Consider the following 25,371-nt stretch of genomic DNA (forward strand, 5'->3'; position numbering starts at 1 on the left):
AGAAAAAAACTACCTATTTTACGAAGTACCCGTACGCGTGTAATTACGTATGACAATCGACTATTTAATTTTCATCGCCAACAGAATTGGTTTCGTCCCTTATTCTTCATTAGTATACTTTGATACTTATGTTTGTCATCATTTTTCATATGTTACTGCTGAATAGAGCGTAGAAAAAGCGAAAGTCGTACAATTGGAAATATTTATTCACTCGTATAATTCAGTTCATAACCCATAACAAACTATATCACTTACTGTAGAAAATTATTAAACGACAACGTATGTACTTTGCATTAAATGACAATGATTCAACGTTTAAGGTACAAAACTTATTCAACTTGTCTTTAAAATAAGGCTTTATACGCTTTTTAAGAAATTATACAAATTCTATTTTCAATTTTAAAAACTATTCAATCAAACAACTTATTAGTACACATTTAAAAAAAAGAAAGAAAAAAGTACTTATGAGTATGGAGTACTAAATTTTAATACGTAAACGGAGTAGATTGTGTTGATTCTTTATTTTTTTTTTTGTTCTTTTTTTAATAAAAACATTTACGAATACGACATGCGATTGCGTTGCTCCGACCAATCAATATTTATCATTTTCATTATATTTGTTAAAATACACTGTAAATAATACTTGAAAAAGTATTTATTATTGAATAGAATTATTTCATCGCTTTAAGATGATATATTTTCAATGAATCAATGAATCTTAATCTTTCCCTGCATTAAAAAATATGAATTTTGATAGACAGAAAGATAAAAAATTCAAAATAAGAGAAAAAATAATATTTTTTTGAAACGTTTGTAAATAATACAGTTGATAGTTCAAACAAAATGAAAAATCAGTCTTACGAGGATAAAAAAAAAAATAAAAATTTCAATTCTAGGTCAAGGACGTAGCAACATAGGAGAGAGAGTCCTAGAGGAGTGTGAAAAGCTGATATTGGGAAATTGGGAATTTTGAATCGGCAAAGTTGGAATTCATCAGTGATGAGTAAAATTTAAGATTTGTGATTCAGATTGTACATATCTGGAATGATTACAGAGCAGCATTAGGAGAAATCCTAAACAAGCTAGTTTTTCAAAATTTTTAATCTTACTGTCGGAATTTTCAAGAGGTAACCTCCTCTCCCCGACAGTGAATTTCAACTTCCTACGTCACTGTCGACTCAGACAAATTGAAAGTTTAACAATAAATCTACCCAATAACAAAAAAAAAAAAAATCAAAATTTTTATTGGCATCGTATGATGATGAGATTTTTTTTCAAATCACGTAAGTAAGTAGCTAAGTACCTATAAGTATTCTATTCATCAATATGTACATCAATATAAAAAATATTCCAGAAGTTCCATAAATGAATGTAGTAACTAAATGACTTTTTCGGTACAAGAATTTTGTAATTGTGATAAAATAGAAAAATGAGTGATTCAACATGTGATATTCAAAAAGAGAAATAACTAATTCAACTAGCATCATAGTCATTTTTTTCGGTACAGCGTCTTCAAGCTTTAACATGATGTACAGCCAGGTGCAGAATTAGAAGGTGAATTTGAAAAATTGATTACATGGCGTTTTTAAACCCCTTTAAACTTCAAACATTTGTATCGAGAGTAGGTACGAGTACCTATTTAAAGCCTATCATTTGTAAATTGTTATAATTTTAATGAAAAATGTCTCATTATAGACGATAGATAGGTAAGTACATAATTATAAGTAATTGAGAAACTGAAATGACAGGTTTATTCAAGAGCTAAATAAAGGCTATAAACATTAAGAATTCACAGTGATGCAAAACCCGAACATGCATCCGGTGAAACAAATAAGATAGGTACCTGCACATATTGCAATAGAAAAAACAAACGAAATGACACTTTCATCGTAAATTGAAATTAAAAGACATCGATGTTCGGTAGAATTATCATTTTAAAAACAAATGTTTGAAAACAAAACGTGATTATGGAATCAATGTTACTCGCAATTATGGTGAAAAAACGACGCTTATAATCTATGATTTACAAATTTGTACAATTGTGCTAAAAAGATGAAAATACGGATATAGGTAACTAACTACGGATCTAGGTAGAACCAATACTAACGAGTGTCGTTCGTAACTTGTAATGCGAATAACATCAAGTATAGGGTTTTAAATTTTCATTTTTGCCATTACAATTTTCAGTGAATCGAGAAATTTTTTTATAAAATTCGAGCACACTTTGTATTTTTGTTGAATACATATGTATTATGCTCTGAGAAATGTCCAGAATCCTATTTAAGCGATAACGATTCGAACAAAGGAAAAAATATTATAAGTATCTTATATGCATGTCGCAATGTACACAAATGCATATGCACATACATATTTGTACAAACATCGTACAAAAAAAAAAAAAAAATTGAAACATATCCCTCCAATACAAGTCACGATACAACATACATAATATACCACCTAGACCTACCTAATTCGATCTGCTACTTTCATACATTCGTAATCGTAGGTAGAGGTACATACAACATAATATTATTATGTTCAATTGTTCATCATTTTGTATTCGAAATATAGTTTAAACATAAAACACGAAGTACATAGTACATACAATACATATATTAAAAAAATTAAATTTAAAAAAAGAGAGAAAAATCAACGAAGAGAAACACTAAATATTGGAGAGGAAAACATCAGGTATGCAGTACATTATAGTTGGAGGTACATTATAAGTATGTATTTTCATACATACTACCTACAAAAGTGTATAGAATACTTTACACATAGGTACACGTAAACACATCTTACACAGAAAAGCTAAAAATGCTAATCTGAACGCTTCGTGCTTTATGGAAATCAAAATCACTCGAAGCGTAAAATCGATAGTAGGTACGCTTTCCATGAGGAATAGACTAAATTCTGATGGTATTGAAAACGAATGTCATTCCATTGTCGTCAATATCAGTCATCAGCTAGAAATGAATTTGTGATTTTATTTTCATATTTTCACTCGATAATCACACAACGAGGTAGCTGCTCTCTCAAATATTGAAATAGTTCTGGTGTCGTGGCTGGACAATTTGTTAATTCTAATTCGCGTAAATTTTTCATTTGCGTTACACTGCATAAACCACCCATTGTCAGCAAAGGGCAACCTGTAAACAGGAAATGAAAAATTATCAAAGGAATAGGTAGTAATTATTGGTGTACGCAGACGCTGAGACGCTGATGAATGACGAGTAAAAGTTCTGGAAATACACGCATTCGTTTGTTTTGTTTAACATTTGTATAGGTAGTTAGGTACGCATTCGTTTTCAAAACATTTTCGTCTCTATACCTATTTGTTCGGCATATGACAATAGGAGTAATTGCACCCCGCCCCCCCGGTCGATCCTCCGGGACAACTTTTTTCTTAAAGGGGACATCCTAAGGAACATTTTAAAGCAGACTTGCCCAAAAAAAGTTGGCCTTACAAACAAAATGGCGGCCATTTTGATTGACAGGTCAGCCGAAACCGCAGATTTTGCGTTTCAACATAGGATTTGCACGAAATTTTTCAAACCTTACAAAGAAAGATCGAAAGATCATGCAAAAATTTATCACCTGTCAAAATTCCAAGTGCTAACGTGCGTTTTTCGATTCTTGGTGAATTTTTGAAAATCCAATTTAAGCCAAAAATGAGGGAAAAAATCAAAATTTCACTAAATTGACCAAGAAAGCTAAAATTTGGGATATACCATACTTTCGACATGCCAAATCGATTGGAAATGGTTTCAACCCGTTTTGAGCAGTTCTGGAGCCTCCAGCAGATTTTTGAAACTCGAAATTCCCACAAAAATCCATCAAATTAGAGTTGTAAAGCTGAAATTTATTCTAAAAACTAATTTAAAAACGCTACGAAGTACTGCAGGTGAATTTCAAGTCGTTTTGGAGCCTCCAGCGACGTTTTGAAAATTCTTGATGCCTTCAGTAGATTTTTGAAACTTTAAATTTTCACAAAATTTCATCAAATAAATGGAGATGGAAAGCTGAAATTTACTCTACACTCTAATTTTAACACCCTCTGAAGACGACTTCAGGTGGGTTCAAGTCATTTTAGAGTCTCCAGCGACTTTTTTGAAAATTACTGGAGCCTCCAGCTGATTTTTAAAACTCGAAATTCCCACAAAATTCCATCAAATTGGAGTTGTAAAGCTAAAATTTATTCTAAAAACTAATTTCAATACGCTACGAAGTACTGCAGGTGAATTTCAAGACGTTTTGGATCCTCCAACAGATTTTTGAAACTTAAATTTTCACAAAATTTTATCAAATGGAGATGGAAGGCTGAAATTTACTCTACACTCCAATTTTAACACCCGCTGAAGACGACTTCAGGTGGGTTCAAGTCATTTTAGAGCCTCCAGCGAATTTTTTGGAAAATTACTGGAGCCTCCAGCAGATTTTTAAAACTCGAAATTCCCACAAAATTCCATCAAATTGGAGTTGTAAAGCTAAAATTTATTCTAAAAACTAATTTCAATACTCTACGAAGTACTGCAGGTGAATTTCAAGACGTTTTGGATCCTCCAGCAGATTTTTGAAACTTGAATTTTCATAAAATTTCATTGACCAAGAAAGCTAAAATTTGGGATATTCCATATTTTCGACATGCCAAATCGATTAGAAATGGTTTCAGCCCGTTTTGAGCAGTTCTGGAGCCTCCAGCAGATTTTTTAAACTCGAAATTCCCACAAAAATCCATCAAATTAGAGTTGTAAAGCTGAAATTTATTCTAAAAACTAATTTAAAAACGTTACAAAGTACTGCGGGTGAATTTCAAGTCGTTTTGGAGCTTCCAGCGACGTTTTGAAAATTCTTGATGCCTTCAGCAGATTTTTGAAACCTTAAATTTTCACAAAATTTCATCAAATGGAGATGGAAAGCTGAAATTTACTCTACACTCTAATTTTAACACCCTCTGAAGACGACTTCAGGTGGGTTCAAGTCATTTTAGAGCCTCCAGCGACTTTTTTGAAAATTACTGGAGCCTCCAGTAGATTTTTGAAACTTTAAATTCCCGCCACATTAATTTATCAAATGGAGTTTGGCAAGTTGAAATTTACTTCGCAGATTACACGGTGGTTTCAAATGGTTTTGAAGCTTCCAGCTACTTTTAGAAAATTTCAATTTTCCAAAAAAACGCCATACAACTGTTCAAAAAGTCACTGGAGGCTCCAAAACGACTTGAAATCCGCCAGCGGTCAACTTCGTGACGTATTGAAATTAGTTTGCAGAATGAATTTCGACTCTCCATCTCAGTTTGATGAAATTTTGGGGAAATTTCAAGTTTCAAAAATCTACTGGAGGCTCCAGTAATTTTCAAAAAAATCGCTGGAGGCTCTAAAATGACTTAAACCCACCTGAAGTCGTCTTTGAAGGGTGTTACAATTAAAGTGTAGAGTAAATTTCAGCTTTCCATTTCCATTTGATGAAATTTTGTAAAAATTCAAAGTTTCAAAAATCTGCTGGAGGCTTCAGGAACTTTCAAAAAGTCGCCGGAGGCTCCAAAACGACTTTTAAATTCACTTGCAGTACTTCGTAGCCTATTGAATTTAGTTTTTAGAATAAATTTCAGCTTTACAACTCCAATTTGATGGCATTTTGTGAGAATGTCGAGTTTCAAAAATCTGCTGCTGGAGGCTCTAGAACTGCTCAAAACGGGTTGAAACCGTTTCCAATCGATTTGGCATGTCGATAATAGAGTATATCCCAAATTTTAGCTTTCTTGGTCAATTTGGTAAAATTTTGATTTTTTCCCTCAATTTTGGCCTAAATTGGATTTTCAAAAATTCACCAAAAATCGAAAAACGCACTTTAGCACTTGAAATTTTGACAGGTGATAAATTTTTGCATGATCTTTCGATCTACCTTTGTAAATTTTGAAAAATTTCATGCAAGTCCTATGTTGAAACGCAAAATCTGCGATTTCGGCTGACCTGTCAATCAAAATGGCCGCTATTTTGTAAGTAAGGCCAACTTTTTTTGGGCAAGTTTGCTTTAAAATGTTTCTTAGGATGTACTCTTTAAGAAAAAAGTTGTCCCGGAGGATCGACTGGGGGGGGGGGTGCAATTACTCCTCTTGTCATATGCCGGACTATATACAGGGTGCCCAGAAATATCGAGTACCCCTAAGAAAGTTTTTCATTAAAAATACAGGTTGGCAACGTGAAATAGATGCATATGATTGGTGGAATCTTATCTCTCCAGTCTAACAATCAATCATGTGCTATTACATATTATTATCATTCATTGTGACCAACCAAAGTATTTTAGTAGAAAACTTTCTCAGGGGTACTCGATATTTCTGGGCACACTGTAGGTAGTTATAGGTACGCATTCGTTTTCAAAACATTTTCCCCTCTATACCTATCCTCCTCTTTCAACGTTTGATGAAAATTCTTGTTTGTTTGTTTGGTTAAAGATTTTTTTCTTTTCTACATCTCCCCTCTATTATTCAGTCCTTCATATCGAATGAAAACATTTGCAATGGCTTCTCGCTTCGAATATAGGTAGGTAGGTATAGGTACCTATATTTGTAGTTTTTGTACAAAGAAAAAATAATGTATATTTACCAGCTAAGGATAAAACTTCTAAGCTGCGCATTGTGCTTAAATGCTGGACGCCATTGTCGCGAATTTGAGAACACCATCTGAGAAATAGGATTTGCAAGCATGGCATCGTTGATAAATAACCAACTCCTATATCCGTTATATTCACACATCTGGAAAAAAAGAGTACATTTTAGATAATTAAATCCAGTATAAATACCTATAGGTAGATACAAATACGTCAACTGAAAACGAAATTGCAAAAAATATTGTCCTACATATAGGCCTAGGTAGATAAATATAATGCATGTGCAGATAATAGATGATATGGTAGATGGTGCGTATAAAGCACAAGTTATTGCGGCGCAGTCTGCGAGCAGCAGCAACCGCTGTATTTGGGTACATATTTACAGTGATGATACTAATGCAGGCTGTCCAGAGCCAACTATATCGAAAAAGCTACACTGTTTTCGCGAGTATGTGACTTGAGTTTCCAAATCGAAATTTGCTTTCCGAAAGCTAGGCTACGTCAGGGTCGAGATGAACTTGAAAAGTTGTGTAGGTGGTCACGAGAACGAAGAGAACAGGGCAGAACAGCGCGCGGCAATGATTAAATTGGAAGCTGTAACCATGGTAACCGATTCGTTATTCTAGAAAAACTTTTATTCGGTTGTAAGCGTAATTTGCGCAGCGCTACTGTTTCACGTCGTTGTCAATAATTTTCAATCGGAGAAAAAAAAATTAAACCAATTTTGAAGTATAAACTACAAGTGATTTCCCTGACTATATCGCTGAACTGAAATATATGCTGGGTACCTCTACCTACCTATATTTGCAGGGATTATAGGCAAATATTTCTTTGAGTATTCACTGTAAACTATAGTTACAAAGTGTATCTATATTTTCTTGTTATTGTAATTTTTCTTCTCAGAGGATGAAATTCTATTGATTACACGATAGGAATCACGAGTGCATCTATGGTTTCGTTTATATTTGCAGATTTAACTTGGTCTACTACTATTATTTAATTATGAAGTGTATTTCATTTCATTTCATTTATTTTATTTTATTTTATTTTATTTTACTTTTTTGCATTGAAAGAAGTGTGAGTAATAACTGTAGGTATTCTGTAATAAGTACGGATTGAATCGTTTGCACAAAAGATGTTCAAAAATATCAAATAGGTACCTTTAAGTGTTGAAAAAAAAGTACAAAAATTGGTTTAATTACAGGAATGTACCTAGGTATACCAAAATTTTTCAGTACTTAATCCACTTACAATAAGAAAAATTCTGGAGCCCATCAACTCAAAAATGTTCCAGCATAAATACTCGCTTACTCAGCCAATTTACTTTAGGCATCTAAAATTTTTCCACCCTCTTTTGACCTTTAAAATCGATTCTGAAATTTTAAAATGGCGCCTGGCGCATAACTAAACATCAAAAAAATGTTTTCCGACTACGTTTTCTGCCCTTGAGACAGCCTCTCTCGGCTGAATTTTTTTATTATGTCGAATTTGGGTTTGAATATTGTTCATTTGACCCTTGCAGTCCGCAATTTTTCAAGAAATCCCTAAGAGCATTCAAAATTTACGTACGTATAGGTACGCAAGTAAAGTGAAAATCGAATACCTCAACTCGCTGAATACAGAAAAGGAGATTAAAAAAAAATCGATCGAAAAGGTTCGTCCCAACAGTTGAAAAATACATTGATAATCATTCAATGTTTATTTTGCGACACCGTTCGAAAAAAGATGAAAACTACAGGCATAGTGATGTGAAAAATATTTGCTGATATGTAGATATGTAGTTAAATATTTTGTTAGCTCAAATTTTAAAACATTGATTTTCGAAGGTTAAAAAAGTGTAGAGAAATAATTCACAAAATTTGATCGTGTTCTTTCATTATTGATCTCGGAGTTACGTTCCTCCTCTCCCTGAGGCCCTGAAGGACAAAATAGGGTAGAAACGATGGGACTTGAAATTTCCTCCCAACACTGCCATGTAAAACAATAGGTACCTACTTAGTGAAAAATTTGAAAAAATCGACCAAGTCCAATAAACTGATTCACTTTGGTGGTTCAAGTTGTTATTATCTTTACAATCAAAATTTGTGTGGACCTACCGATACGAAGTGTGTCATTATTGTGTTACAGATTTGCGATAAACTAATGTACTCGTAGATAGTTAACCGACTTCACTGAAATTACGTAGTTTTTGAAGGGGTATACGAGCCACGAGGTAGGTACCAACTAACGTTAATCAGAATCAGAATTGCGAGACTTCATCGAAATTGGATAACATTTATAGCGCAAATTATTAACATCAAAATATAGTACGTTCCTCTTCCTATACCACCACCCGAACCATTTGCCACTTCCATTCCATTATAGAAGCGTCGCAATCGTAATTTCATTTAAATAGCAATTTCAATCTTTCGCGAGTGCTTGCTCTCGCATTTTCATTCGCAATTATTCCAACAAAAGAAGAAAATTAATAATAATAAGGAAAAGACTATAAGAAAATAATTTTTCGTCGATGACCGAGTATTTGGGAAGGTAGCAAGGTAGGTAAGTATAGTATATAGGACCTCAACGAAGAAAAAAACCATTTATAAATGAAAAAAAATAAAATAAAATAAATTTGCAATTGACGACTAATAAGATCAGATTTTAAAATGCGCATTTTCAAAATAAGCACATAGGATGATTTTTTTAAATAAAATTAAAAAAAAACTAATTTCAAGTTGGTATAGGCTACGTAATTAGGTATAATTAATGTAACTTTTTGTTAGTTCAGAATTTTTCTTCAAGTCCAGTAGCGTAGCCAGGATTTTCTCAAGGAGGGGGCAAAACCAAATTTTTAGGCATAAAAAATCGAAATGAGGGGTAATTTTCTATAAACCCATCGTAATGGTGTGGTGATTTCGTGAAAATGAAAGCAAAATTACTGCTCGAGCGAAAGCGAAAGCGAAAATTTGTAGAAAAAATCGGTCCGAACAACAAAAAAACGTCCATTTTCCCATGTTTTCTTTCAAATTTTCGCTCGCAAGGGGGAGTCATAGCCCCCTTTGCCTTCCCTTGGCTACGCCACTGAACTTCTTCCTTATTTTTTTACTTCTATTTTTTTTTTTTTTTTTTTTTTTTTCGTTTTCGAACAATTTTATTTGCCTTATGTATAGGTAAAGGTATACTCGAATACTCACTCGATATGTATTAGCGCAGACGCGGGTGTAATTTTATTGAAGTTCCTCTGCTTGTCCTTCTACTAGCGCCAACCTCTCATGTCATACACCTTTTATAATCCATTTCTATAGTTCAATACTCAATACTCATCAACAAATCAAATAAGTTCAACGTTCTCGACAACTGACACGATATTGAATACGAGTAGGTATATTCTCCCACGTAGGTAGATATCAAGTATACCTATATGCGCACATAGCCAAATATTAATTTACCTATACCTGCTTTCTAGATAACAAACCGTTACTCAGCCTAATAGATTTTCACATTATTATACCTATGCGTGCAATTAATCTTGTTCGATTTTACAAGACAAGCTCTGTTCAAAAAATAGTAAAATACGATAATAAATAATCAAATAATCATAAGGTCGTATTAGGGAAACGATTAGAAAAGTTTTTAGTTTCTCATGTGACGTGAGAGCTGAGATGAGTCGCCCATTGGGCAGCTTATTGAGGGAAGAAAGACAGTCATTCGTCAAGGTACGGCCGGTACATCCTGTATTTCTGTTCTTATTTTCTTAATCACAATAGTCCAGTATAGGTATGACAATAGGAGTAATTTCAACCCCCCCCCCCCCCGGCCGCCCGGCCGATCCTCCGGGACAACTTTTTTCTTAAAGGGGACATCCTAAGGAAAATTTTAAAGCAAACTTGCCCAAAACAAAGTTGCCCTTACTTACAAAATGGCTGCCATTTTGATTGACAGGTCAGCCGAAATGGCAGATTTTGCGTTTCAACATAGGACTTGCACGAAATTTTTCAAACTTTACAAAAGTAGATCGAAAGATCATGCAAAAATTTATCACCTGCCAAATTTCAAGTGCTAAAGTGCATTTTTCGATTTTTGGAGAATTTTTGAACATCGAATTTAGGCCAAAAAAAAGGGAAAAAATCAAAATTTTACCAAATTGACCAAGAAAACTGAAATTTGGGATATACCCTATTCTCGACATGCCAAATCGATTGGAAACGGGTTCAACCCGTTTTGAGCACTTCTGGAGCCTCCAGAAGATTTTTGAAACTCGAAATGCCCACAAAATTCCATCAAATTGGAGTTGTAAAGCTGAAATTCATTCTAAAAACTAATTTCAATACGCTACGAAGTGCTGCAGGTGAATTTAAAAGTCGTTTTGGAGCCTCCAACGACTTTTTGAAAATTCCTGAAGCTTCCAGCAGATTTTTGAAACTTTAAATTTTCACAAAATTTCATCAAATGGAGATGCAGAGTCGAAATTCATTGTGCAAACTAATTTTAACACCCTCTGAAATCAACTTCAGATGAGTTCAAGTCATTTTAGAGCCTCCAGCCACTTTTTTGAAAATTACTGGAGCCTCCAGTAGATTTTTGAAAGTTGAAATTTCCCCAACATTAATTCATCAAATGGAGTTATATTGGCAAGCTGAAATTTACTTCGTAGGCTACATGGTGGTTTCTGATGGTTTTGAAGCTTCCATCTACTTTTAGGAAATTTCAATTTTCCAAAAAAACGCCATACAACCTTTCAAAAAGTTGCTGGAGGCTCCAAAACGACTTGAAATCCACCAGCAGTCAACTTCGTAGCGTCTTGAAATTAGTTTTCAGAATGAATTTCGACTCTCCATCTCAGTTTGATGAAATTTTTGGGCAATTTCAAGTTTAAAAAATCTACTGGAGGCTCCAGTAGTTTTCAAAAATGTCGCTGGAGGCTCTAAAATGACTTGAACTCACCTGAAGTTGTCTTCAGAGGGTGTTAAAATTGGAGTGTAGAGTAAATTTCAGCTTTCCATCTCCATTTAATGAAATTTTGTGAAAATTTCAAGTTTCAAAAATCTACTGGAGGCTCCAGTAGTTTTCAAAAATGTCGCTGGAGGCTCTAAAATGACTTAAACCCATTTGAAGTCGTCTTCAGAGGATGTTAAAATTGGAGTGCAGAGTAAATTTCAGCTTTCCATCTCCATTTAATGGCATTTTGTGAAAATTTAAAGTTTCAAAAACCTGCTGGAGACTTCAGGAATTTTCAAAAAGTCGTTGGAGGCTCCAAAACGACTTTTAAATTTACCTGCAGTACTTCGTAGCGTATTGAAATTAGTTTTTAGAATAAATTTCAGCTTTACAACTCCAATTTCATGGAATTTTGTGGAAATTTCGAGTTTCAAAAATCTGCTGGAGGCTCCAGAACTGCTCAAAACGGGTTGAAACCGTTTCCAATCGATTTGGCATGTCGAGAATAGGGTATATCCCAAATTTCAGCTTTCTTGGTCAATTTGGTAAAATTTTGATTTTTTCCCTCATTTTTGGCCTAAATTCGATTTTCAAAAATTCACCAAAAATCGAAAAACGCACTTCAGCACTTGAAATTTTGACAGGTGATAAATTTTTGCATGATCTTTCGATCTACCTTTGTAAAGTTTGAAAAATTTCGTGCAAGTCCCATGTTGAATCGCAAAATTTGCGATTTCGGCTGACCTGTCAATCAAAATGGCCGCCATTTTGTAAGTAAGGCCAACTTTTTTTTCGTCAAGTTTGCTTTAAAATGTTCCTTAGGATGTCCCCTTTAAGAAAAAAGTTGTCCCGGAGGATCGGCCCCGGGGGAGGGAGGTGCAATTACTCCTATTCTCATGTACCGGACTATAATCAGTAGGTACCTATAGAATAAACCTATTCCCACTCGCTATAATCTATGCGTGTACCTATTTACTACTCGTATTTTGTACTCACCGATCGAGAGTGAGTTGCTGCAAAACTGTCAAATCACACGCGATATATTCCAATGCAACGTCGGTGATACGAGGACACCAAGACAAATCTAAACATCGTAATTTTCGCAGATTTTCTGCAATTAGTTCGATACCATCGTCTGTGATTTTCGTGCATCCTGATAAACTCAGAACTGTTAAATTCGGCAGTGAATGTACTGAAAATTAAAAAAATACATTTTTATTAGATAGGTGCATTCAAAAATATAAAGAACAAATAACAAAACACTGGCCATAGGTATAGGTACCTATACTTCACACGAGTAATAACTGTTGATAATTTTCAAACCTGACGATCAATACTTCAATATACCAACTTATTGTATAAGTAGGTAGGTACCGGATGTTTGGGAAATTATAGAGAGTACTCGAACGTTTTCTTTTTTCTTTTTTTTTTAAACGGTATATTTCCTCTTTTTATCGAAGAGGGAATATGGGAGACCACTTTTGAGCTATCTCTCAATGAACTTTCAAAAAAAAATGCTAAAGGATCAACAGATCAATACTCCATCCAACATGGATTTCACATTACGTAGGCATTTGCATTTCATGACAAGAATTTGTGCTGATATTTTTGTTAGGGTTAAGCATTCTGAAACCTCATCTGCACTGCTTAATACGTTTTATTTTACATTATTAATCTACGGTTTCAACGCGACTTTCAAATCACCATAAGTAGGTATGTAGTGTAATGTTAAATGTACTTGGTATATCATAATCATAACTTATACGTAATTTCAATTTTAATTCGTGAAATAGAACCTATTTAGAAAAATTGTTTTAAAAAATCATATTTCGCACCATTTATACGAATTTTCATCCATCATCACGATAAAAACAAGGAAATTAGTGGAAGTGAAAAAAAAACTACGAGAACCCGACGGTATAGGTACCTATTTAAAAGCGAAAAGAAAAAAGTAAAAGAAACGACGAAGGGAGAAAAAGAAGTTGAAAACGTAGCTCAGCTGGAACGGAGGAAATTTTCATTCAATATCGCAGCAACGAAAAACATGAATGAATTTTGCTAAAAGTTGGTTCGAGATAAATAATGCATGAGACAAAAAAGGGGAAACTCAACTTTCAATGACGTCACACGTACATTCTACACAGCGAAACTACTGCTTCTGGATAAATCAATGTTTGAAGGTGGACCTGTGTGGTGCTGCTGTGCTGTGCTTGTGCTACCAAGCTAGCACTGCAAGCCTCGTCTCGTCTGATCGTCAGCAAGCCAGCAGCACCCGGTACCGTATCATATCGTCATAATACGAATACATATCCAGAAGCCAGAACAAGACCAAGACGCATCAACAACGCGCGTATTCCAGCTTTCACCCTCTTTTATGTGTAGTATTTTTTGTTCAGATTTTTTTATTTTCAACCCCGTAGATGATATGTTCGAGTTCCAGTATATGTATGTAGCAGCTTTCGCCGAGACCCGACGAGACGATACTGAGAGTGAGTAGGTATTGTCGAGGAATGCCGAGTATGTAATCGTAATCCCGTAAGCCAGATTAGAGACTCGAAGGAAATTGCTCTGAAATTGAATATTTTTCGATAGCTTTATACGATTACCGATACTGCTCTAATTCAAGAGCGCAGAAAAGCTTAATTTCTAAAGTTGACGAACAAAATGCTACAGAAAAAGCCAAAAAATTTGAATGTTTGATGGATAAGTGGAAGTGAAGGCAGGACAAACAACTCAAAGCTGCCATCAGGCATCAATGATTTTTTGAGGATCGGAAAAAGGGCGAAAAACCAATACGTACGACAAGTTTCAACTTCAATTAAATATTTTGATATTTTTTCAACGGTCTTTGAACTTTCGAAAAGTTTTCTTGGTTCAAAAAATTATGTTTTGCATAAAAAAATAAATAGGTACCTAAGTAAATGAACAAACAAAACGATACTCACCGATATTAACGATGCCGTGGTTGGTTATTTCCCAACAAGATTGTAATTTGAATATATTTAAATTGGGGCTCTGTTTGGTGCTAAAAAATCCCAACGCAGCGTCCGTCACATGATAGGCTTGAAGAGAAAATTCGCATAAATGCGGAAGAATCTGAGCAACTGCGCCGACTGACTCGTCCGATATATTTATGCAATCGGCTAATTTCAGCGACACTAGTCTCGGAGGTAAATTATTCCATAGACCATTTTCGGTAACGTCGTTACATCCGCATAGTTCCAATTCGTAGCAAGCCTGCGAAAAATACCAAGTAATTGTACGATAAGTCGTTGAGTGTTGATAAGGGAGATCAAATTATCAAAAATGTAAAGTAACTAAGAAAATAATCGATAAAATTGCAAAGACAGACACGAAATACAAGAACACTAGTTTAAAAAATTTTCCAAAATAGGTAATACATTTTCAAGTAAGTGCTTATAAAAATTTCCAAAAAATTATATAAATTAATTAACAAAAATGGGAAAACGAAAGGGCTAATTCAGTGGTACCTTGGAAATTTCACAAGTACATAGGTACCACGTTTCGGAAAAATTTGTGAACTTTTGCATCGTCCTGTGTCATGTGGTCTGATCGATATGCAACCGCCATTAGTCAGAACATGATGTAGATAGGTATAATCTTGATTACTTTACGAGTACTTATTACCCCTTTCGAAGAAACCAGTTCACTAATAATTCACCCTGTATGACGATCATAGTAATTAGGTACCATATGGTAAGAATTAGGAGGTAGAAGTATCAGACCATCAACACAAATTTCAATGTTTCTCGAGAGTCAATCTATTAGCAAGAATGAATATTTATCTTTTATCAAAGGTATAATAGGTAGGTAGTAGGTACGCTATTTTTACATTTATTTTTTTCTCCCATTTGCTTGTGCAAATTTGAAAAGGAAAATACAAAAGTGAGAGCAACGTTTAGATAAATTATTAATAGTAAAACTGAGACTTGTTAACACATAATTACGCGTACACACAACGACGATGCGCGATGCAACAAGGGCGGTCCCTACACAACAATTTCCGCTCATAAATAATTAACATTCGATTAATGAAGAAAATGAGTACCTAAGACGACGAACAAATACGATTCTGGTATTCGCAGTAGGTAAATTATAATTTTTTTGCCTTGTTTGTTAAAGGTTGATGAAAGTTTTCTATATTCAAACGCAAGCCAAACCAAAATGTATCTCTGGCGTTTGTATACTCACATTATTTATACCCTAGGTAGGTACATACCTACACACAGCGTTCTTTTTGTTTTTTTTTTTTTTAAATCATACCCCAAATTTGTAAAGAGTACTTAGCATCTGTACAGGCGAGGAACAAAAAGTAAAAAGTCAGTGCTTTGATAGAATAACATTTCACAACATTTGGACCCAAATTGAAGATTTGAAATATCAGCCTTTTTTTCAATGATGAAAATCAAGAAAATTTAGCAAAAATCAGCGCAAATTGCTCAAAGCATTCTTAAAACATGACAAAAATGGCATGAAAATCTGTCAAAACCACCAAGTATCAAATCATTAAAAGCGGCAAAAACGAAAACTCGATTGTTTAAAACATTGTTTAAAACAGCTGTTTTAAATGCCGAGAAAAAAAACATTGTTGTTTAAAACATAATTTCTATTTAAAACTGTTTTTATTGTTTAAAACTTGTTTTTTTTGAGACCTCATTTTTTTTCAATTATTTCTAGATTTTTGACCATAGAATTATAAAGAAATTTTTAAACCACCAACACCTCTGAGCACTCGGGCACAACCCAAACTCGCCCAAACTGCCCCCAAAACCCCTGAACTTCCCCAAATCGCCACGTACACTTCCGGGCACTCCTGCACATCCAAAACTCGCCCAAACAACCACGAACACATCTGAGCACTCGTGCACAACCCAAACTCACCCAAACTGCCCCTAACACCCCCAAACTTGCCCATATTGCCACGAACACATCCGGGCACACCTGCACACCCCAAACTCGCCCAAACAACCACGAACACCTCTGAGCACTCGTGCACAACCCAAACTTGCCCAAACTGCCCTGAACACCTCCGAGCACTCGTGCATACCCCAAACTCGCCCAAACAACCCTAAACACCTCTGGGCACTCGTTCACATCCCAAACTAGCCCAAACAACCACAAACACCTCTGAGCACTAGTGCACATCCCAAACTGAAACTCGCCCAAACTGCCGCGAACACCTCTGAGCACTCCTGACCACCCCAAACTCACCCAAACAACCATGAACACCTCTGAGCACTTGTGCACAACCCAAACACGCCAAACTGCCCCCAACACCCCCAAACTCACCCAAACTGCCCCCAACACCCCCGAACTTGCCCAAATTGCCACAAACGCCTCCAGGCACTCATGCACATCCCAAACTGGCCCAAAACTGCCGCGTACACCTCTGAGCACTCTTGCACACCCCAAACTCACCCAAACAACCACGAACACCTCTGAGCACTCGTGCACAACCCAAACTTGAGCAAACTGCCCCAAACACCTCCAAGCACTCGTTCACACCCCAAACTTGCCCAAACAACCCTAAACAGTAAACACCTCTGGGCACTCGTTCACATCCCAAACTCGCCCAAACTGCCCCAAAAACCTCTGAGCACTTGTGCACAGTCCAAACTTGCCCAAACTACCCCAAACACCACCAAGCACTCGTTCACATCCCAAACTTGCCCAAACTACCACCAACACCCCTGAACTTGCCCCAAATTGCCACGATCACATCCGGGCACTCGTGCAAACCCAAACCAGGGCTGTTAATACAAAACAAAACGAAACGAAAGACACGAAACGAAATGGAAATTTTTCCCTCTGGACACAAAACGAGACACGAAACGAAACGAATCAAAAAAATAAAAAATTACACGAAACGAAACGTTATAAGGTGCACCGGGGGAAGTTGGAATTCGGGGTAAGTTAGAAAACTTGCTCTAGCGCCTAGAGGTTTATATCTGGCGAAGTGACACCAAAGGTGACTTGAGGGTACTACCCCTACTTCATCACGGCATAAAAATTTTCGCAATTCAGTTTCATTTTATATGTCTTTGGTTCAATTGTATTTTGTTGTTGTTTTGAACTTATTTTGAATTTGGTCTAAAATACAGACTTTCTATTTCTTAGTTTTTCGCATATAGCGGACGAACCGTGCGTCCTAGTGAAAATCTGATGGGAGTGATCTCAAAGAGAATTAAATTCTCTACAATTTTGTTTTTGAGCAATTTTTCTAGGATGCTCGGTTTGTGATCTACGCCTCTGCAAAGTTTAGCCTGTTCTGACTTCCCCCAATTGGGGTAAGTCAGGACAGTTTATATTTTATTCCACTGAGCGAAAGCTACTGTGTCAATCACGCTCAAATTTTTACCATAGGTTAAGAACCCTTATGGGAACCTACATAATAAATTTGATCCATATTGGTTCATTAGAAGGGGAGTAACAGCTGGTCAAAGTTGAAATTGCGAAAAATCATTCTGACTTGCCCCGGTGCACCTTAACGAAACAAATCATTTCTGTTTCTTCAATTTTCGATTTTTCATTGCAAGTTTTTTTTGTAAATTTCGACCAAATTTTGTCAAATTCACTCAAATTACATCCATTTAGAGCCTCTAGAGGAGGTCTCTTCTTCATAACTCAAATTGCGACTGGAAAACACGATTCCCAAAGTTATAGCTGCCCAATCACATTTTTTTAGCACTTTCAGACAGTTTTTCGATTTTTATATTTATTAACAAAAATGTCCGCTTTTCTCACTTTTTTGGCTGAAACGAAACGAAACGAAACGAAACAACACGAAACGGCACAAAACGAAATGATACCACTTTTATGGAACAAAACAAAACGGTATAACGAAACAGTTTGGTTCAAAGAGCTCAACTGAAACGAAACGATACGTTTACATTTTGTGTCCAACAGCCCTGCCCCAAACTAGCCCAAACTGACCCGAACACCTCTGAGCACTCGTGCACACCACAAACTCACCCAAACTGCCCCGAACATCTTCTAGCACTTGTCCACACCCCAAACTCACCCAAAGTGCCCCGAACACTTCCGAGCACTTGTCTGTTTATGCAGATGACTTGACGCTCACAGCACAGTGTGACACATTTGTAGAGGTGTAAGACACACTGAATCAAGCAATAGAAGAACTTGACAAATACTATAAAGCCAACCACCTCAGGCCAAATCCATCCAAGTCAGAAACCTGTTCATTCCACCTGTGAAACTGTGAGGCCAAGAGACAGCTCAACATCCAATGGGGAAACACTGCTCGGAATCACAATGACCACCCCAAATATCTAGGAGTGACACTGGATAGATCACCCACCTACTGGCAACACTGTGAAAAAACCAAAATGAAAATGGCTGCTAGAACAAACCTGATCCTACAGCTGGTAGGTAGCAGATGGGGAGCTAAACCACAGGTCCTGCGCACATCAGCACTAGCGCCGTGTTACTCAGTTGCAGAATATGCTTCCCCAGCATAGGGACGATCAGCACATGCTAAAAAAGTAGATGTGCCCCTAAATGAAGCCTGCCGATTGGTGATAGGATGCCTTAGACCAACTCCACTCACAGCTCTGCATTGTCTAGCAGGGATTGCATCACCGGAAGTGGGTAGGGAGGTGGCTGCCAGAGCAGAGAAAACTAAAGCAACACACTGCCTCCTGCACCCCACGCATGGCTACAACAAATTACCAGAGAGCAGACTAAAATCTAGACACAGTTTCCTGAGAACAGTGATTGAATTGAGTGCTCCTGCCAAAGTTGAACGCTGTAAAATCTGGAACACAGCATCAAGTAGCAATACTACGAACAAATCATTGCCCCAAGGAAACAAACTGAAGTACAGCCTCTGGAAAACGCTGAATAGAATTGGAAGCGGGACAACACGCTCAAAATCCAACCTACTTGTACACAGATGGCACTTGGCTGATGACGATCTGTGCGAATGTGGAGAGGTACAATATGGCAGACACCTTTTCAGGTGTCGATTATATGGTGACTTCGACGCAGACAAACTGGACCAGACAATTGATGACAAGGGGATGAAGTTCCTCGAGTATTGGGACAAGAAGGGAATTTAGATACTTAGTATTGCCGACTGGACAAGAGGGAAAAAAAACAACTTTTACTAAAATCTTAGGGATCAGTTTTTTTAATTTTTAATGATTTTAATAGGTACCTACCTAGTACCTACCTACTTCATAAGTAAGTATCTACAACATTTTAGTTGAATTTTGGTGGAATTAGGTAAGTACATATTCTTATTATCATGTCTTAATTTTTGCAAGGTTTTACCACGTTTCAAAACATTTTTTATGAGTTTCGGTAATTTATATGATTTGAAAATGATTTGATTAAAAGTGTTATCACGTCATATTTAACATGTTTTGGAGATATTTTATACTCGTGCAATTTTCAGTGAATTTTGCCAAATTTCGCAAAAATTGTATAGTTTTTCATTATAGTTTAAATTGCCCATATCTATTCTACGATTTCTCATAAAAATTATGAATGAGTTTCGAAACTCACTTCAATAAGTAATATGTAGGTATGAAAACTTTGAAATTTCACCCACTAATATTGCCCCAAATCAATACCTACGAGAAAACTTTTGGCTCTCAACAGCGCAAGATAAAGAATAAGTACCTACTTATATGTACATAGTTATTAAGGGCCCGACTATATTAGCAATAATTTAGCAAAAAGAATTAATATTGAATAGGTATATAAGCTGTATACAAACTGGGCGCTTGTTTGGGGACCCTTTTTTCGCGACAATTTCGTCAACATAAATTACAGAGGCGAATAAATTTTCCATAGCGCAGGTACCTACCTACCTATACCTAACTGAAAACGTGAAAAATTGTAAATTAGCTATCGATTTTAAATTAAGAGAAAACAACCAGCACGATACTATTTCACATCAGAACAATGTAAAGAATTTACCTAATCGGACGATGGTGCGATTGTTTCACATTTTTTACATAACTTATGCATTAAAACTACTTAAAAGGCAAATAATATAGTTATTTCAGAAAAAAAAAAAAAAAGTGAAACGACTTATTATGGAGGTACTCGAGTGTAAGGCTACGGGTATAATATGTCGATACACTGTAGTGTACATTGCGTTTACGTAGGTACCTAATTTGAAAACAAGCATGAACTTGTAGAAGTAGAATTTAAGAGATACCTATTACCCACCATCCTCGATGAAAAATTTTCAAAAATTGATCGACATGACGTGCTATATGTATATATATAGGTATAACGAGACGGTAGGTACTTGAGTTATTAAACGTTACCTACTTAATTCTATTAAAAATTAGATTTTTGGAAACAGCATGTTCCGAAACCATAGATATACTATTTTGGTAATTTTGTCATTTCTAATTTTTGCATTAAAATGAGATGATTCTGTATAAGTACATCTCGAGCTCCAAAATAAAACTTCAACAATTTCACAAAAATTTTGCGTTTTCTTTTTGTGCTCTGCTCAAATTTCCATTTTCGATTTTATCCTAATATAGGTACCTATAGGTATATGAAGTGACGGTTTGAAAGTTGAATATTCATACTTTAGTACATACTATACATGGCGTCTCATTGCAGCGCTTTTATTCACAATACATTTGGCACCTGGCTGTATTGTAAAATTTTTGATCGTTTTGAGAAAAAAAAATCAATTATAAAAACAAAAATGATAGATATATAAATCTGCGCGGTATGAGTTGAATCGATTGACCGAATATTAACCTCCATTGACGTGGTATCAATGACATTTGAACAAAATAGATTAACAATAGAAAAAATCCATCTCATGTTTAAATTTAACCGTGTTATGTCACATTGTTTCGTTTATTTGGACTTGGCATCGATTACCCAATGTACGCTTTCATCAGTGTAGTTACCTATATGTACACTTACGTCTGAAGAGAAAAATGCCAATTCGTACCTACCTACTTAATAGATGATGATTGTATTTTGCTGTTATCATATTTAACGATTTCTTTGATCCATCACGTCGTTCGTATACGTTTGATTACCTGTCATTAATTCAATTTTAACCTTTCAATTTAGAACTTCTACTCAACTTTCGATCGCTACCTATTAATTTGAAACTCTGCGACGATTTTTAATACTCGTGTATCTATACAATATAAATAAAGAACATACAAGTATAGGTAGTAGACAAAAAAATGACAAGATACGTGTCTTCGAAATGTAGGTACTTTTCAATTTCCAAGCGTTATTAAATTAGGTGAAAATTTGAAACGAAAGTACTGCAGGTAGATAGGTACATATAATATAACGGCGCCACTTTTTTTTTTTTTTTGTCAAGTGTATTTATTTATATACATAAAAATTTATTTTCAGGTAACCTAGATATTCCTCACCATTTACGCCGAGACGATATTTTGCTTATATATCCGCATAGTAATATCGGATAGAAAACCAAATATCGTTTGGGAACAATGTGGCAACATTGTATCAAGCGAGAAATCTATATTTTATGTTCTCTTTTCAAGTTACCAACAGGGAATTTACACACAACACTTGAGCTCGAATAAAAAAGGTGAAAAAAAAATCAAAAGTATGATTACCTAACCCTTCCGAGGAATATTTCCGGTCTAATATCAAGATGGAATTTTTAATCATTAAGAGTATAGATTCCTACCTTATATCCTACAAAACTATTCGTTTAAAAGAAAAATCAAGGTTACGATGGTACCTAAAAACTGAATTACTTACCTATTTCATTTTTTAGGAGTTTATTTTTTTATATGTGAATTCTATATTCGAGTCACATTTTTTTCAAAATTTATTGGAGCTCTGCGCAGTGAATATTATTGAAAAACTATTTCAAAAATACGTAAATTTAATAGTAAAGTTTGAAAATTTGCGAACAAAATTCAACTTTTTTCTTTCTTTTAGCGAAAGCTCAATGTTAAAAATTCTAAATTTTGGCAAAACATTTTCGAAAAAATGATCTAAATACGAGTACCATACTTCAATACATTTATCATTCTAATAATTTTTAAAATTAATTTTCACTTAGCCACTTTTTCTGAAGAATGTGTGAAAAATGTAATTTCCAAGTGTTTTTATTTTAAAATTCTTACACAAAAATACATAGCAAAAATTTCACTGAAAATTTGCAAATAAACATGATTGAAGTAGGTACGAGTACCTAATAGGTATTCCACTCAGGTACCAATGTTTTCACCCAATAAGCCCGTTTTCGTTGAATTTTCCTCTTCGTTCAACTTTCTTAAAGCATTTCATAAATTAATGCAATTTTCTTTCTCTTTCATACACCTCTAATAATCTTCATAAATGAAAACAACCATAGCTAACTAATACAATATAAAATCGATCAAAATTATTTTCTCGTTACTTTCAGGATTTGAAATAAATAAAAAAAAAAAAAAAAAAAAAAAAACTGAAAACGCATAACTTCTTAATGAGGTAGGTACTTATCTTATATTTCAACTTTGAATTTTTGCTTGGATTCATTTCATCACTTCTTTTTTTTGTATTATTTCGTCAAATTTCAAATCAGTGCAATTATGTACGAGTAGATACTTAGAGGTAGGTAGCTCTACTTTTTATGTAAACCAAGTCATTATGTATCTACAGGGTGCGCAGAAATATTGAGTACCCCTAGAAACTTTTTCATCAAAAGTATAGGTTGGCAACGTGAAATAGATGCATATGATTGGTGAAATGTTATCTCTCCAGCCCATCAACCAATCATGTGCTATCATTATTATCATTCACTGTGACCAACCCAAGTATTTTAGTAGAAAACTTTTTTAGGGGTACTCGATATTTCTGGGCACCCTGTATGTATACCTACCTTTCCATAAAATGCGCAACACTTTGCACGATAATTACGTAGGTAGGTACCTATTGAAGTACCTGCAAAGGTATTTTCCATAACAGTCGTAGGAAATTTACAAATGAAAATTCTACCTATACCCAAATCTCAAGTAACAGCAATATGTCGGTATAAAAGACCATAGCGTTCTTCTAAAGGTAAATAATGCAATGCAAGCAAACTCACCGTCAGATGTTCCATGAAATTCTCCAGTCCTTTATCGGAAATTCCACACCATTTCAACATGGCCGAATGCACGTGTTTGGATCCGAGAGGAAAATAGTTCATCATATCGATGATATCTTCATCTTTAGCACCGATCATTCCTAAAGATCGAAGTCCTCTACGTATGAAAGAGGCGTAAAGTCTCGTTTTTTCGTAACTAGTCGATTGTCGAAACTGTTTACAATGCACATTTAACGCTAAACCGGACCAATACTTCTGATTACGATATAAAAGCTCTTTCCATCGAGAACAAACGCGTGCTAAATTCGATCTATCAATTGACGTAAAAAACCAAAAAAATTTACATAAAAATTCTTCGTCCAGAAACAGCTCGTTCAATGTGATGGGTCTGGATTTGATGTAAACGGCTCTTCGAAGCTGCTGAGGAGTTTTACCGCTCCTGCATCTGATCTTGTCGGAGCCCGTTAGAACCGGCATTGTTGCCGGGCTCGTGGAATTACTCACGTTTATATTATTGCAACCGCTATTATGATGATTATTATTGTTATTGTTGTTGTTGTTATTATTATTATTATTGTTGTTGTTGTTGTTGCTGTTGCCACAAAATACGTTGGTCATTCTTTCCATCACGCTGCTAGATTTGCCGACATTGCGGTGTTGTTTGCCTACCCTTAGGCTGAGACCATTTATCCGTTTCGAAAGTTCGGCACTAGCTCTTTCCACAACACCTTGGCCGGACATGATAACCGTCCAGTTACACATGAAGCATATCGTAATCTGCTTCTTTTGTGAAAAATGCCGATATAAACGACATGGACATGGTGCTCGACGAATGCGACGACGACTGAATTAGCGAGGAAAAACAAAAACGTACACAACCGTGAATCACTACCATCGACGAGCAGGGACTGCGAGTGCGACTTAACTGTTCCTGTCTGCTGCATGATGTAACGAGTATAGCAGCGCTTGGCGCGAGCACAAAGTTCCACCCCTATATAATACGTTTAAACGCTCGTTGATAATTCACCCGTTATTCTCTAGAAATCAATAATATATACATTACTCGTATTTAAAACTTAGCATTAACCTTACTATCTAGATGCAAAAGGAAATATAAATCCTATGCAAATGAAACACGATGTTGCCTTTTTCCATGACTTTTTTTTTCCTTTCCTCGAGCATTTCCATCTTATTAATAAGGGTGGAAAATTTATGCATCTGTTGTAATACCTATACCTACCTACCTACCTACCTACCTACCTACCTACGTATATTGAGTAATGCACGCATTTGGTGGGAGCCTGCCTGAAAATTAATTTCAGAACAAGCTTATTACGATTTGGAAGCCAACATAGTTCACTGCTTGATAAGTGACGTTTGGAGATGATTATGAAAAAAATTTTAAATGAGTTGATAGGAATTTATAGGTACTTAATTAAGTGAAATACATATATGAGCAACATAAATTCCATTTCCGCAGCGTCACACAACATAGGTAGGTAGGTAGGTAGGTAACTGTTTGTGCGCACAATTAGATTGGTAAGTCTAATTGTACCTATACTTCAAGTATAGTGTTTCGTTGATGATTTACTTGCTCGCATTGATGCGTCCATTTTTCGTCTTTTTTCGAAAAAGGAAAAATCGTTGTTGCCATTTCGGCTCATTCTTTATTTTTCTCAATGCATACCCTGGGTATTTACTTCAATTGCGCAGGGTGAGAACGTCGTACACTCAATCTTATTGTTTAATGGAGTTCG

General features: G+C 35.4%; 1 protein-coding gene across 1 annotated transcript; it reads right to left on the reverse strand.

The window, feature by feature from the left end:
• Window positions 1–188: 188 nt before the first annotated feature.
• Window positions 189–24,568, reverse strand: LOC135839814 (F-box/LRR-repeat protein 16). The gene is made up of 5 exons (XM_065356025.1): window positions 23,615–24,568; window positions 14,478–14,769; window positions 12,529–12,724; window positions 6,609–6,757; window positions 189–3,149 (listed from the first exon to the last, which is right to left on the reverse strand). Exons 1-5 carry the CDS (start codon window positions 24,374–24,376, stop codon window positions 3,001–3,003), a joined length of 1,548 nt encoding a protein of 515 aa, XP_065212097.1. The 5' UTR covers window positions 24,377–24,568; the 3' UTR covers window positions 189–3,000.
• Window positions 24,569–25,371: the final 803 nt, after the last annotated feature.

This window comes from Planococcus citri, chromosome 3, assembly GCF_950023065.1.
Source record: "Planococcus citri chromosome 3, ihPlaCitr1.1, whole genome shotgun sequence".
NCBI lineage: Eukaryota > Metazoa > Arthropoda > Insecta > Hemiptera > Pseudococcidae > Planococcus > Planococcus citri.

What these genes read in the sequence shown, in the direction of transcription:
- LOC135839814 (XM_065356025.1), bottom strand. Translation starts at nt 24,376, where the DNA reads ATGTGTAACTGGACGGTTATCATGTCCGGCCAAGGTGTTGTGGAAAGA. An exon ending in ATTTCATGGAACATCTGACG is followed by an intron (nt 14,770 to 23,614) that starts GTGAGTTTGCTT and finishes TATTTTTCGCAG; the next exon opens with GCTTGCTACGAATTGGAACT. An exon ending in CAGCAACTCACTCTCGATCG is followed by an intron (nt 6,758 to 12,528) that starts GTGAGTACAAAA and finishes CTTTTTTTCCAG; the next exon opens with ATGTGTGAATATAACGGATA.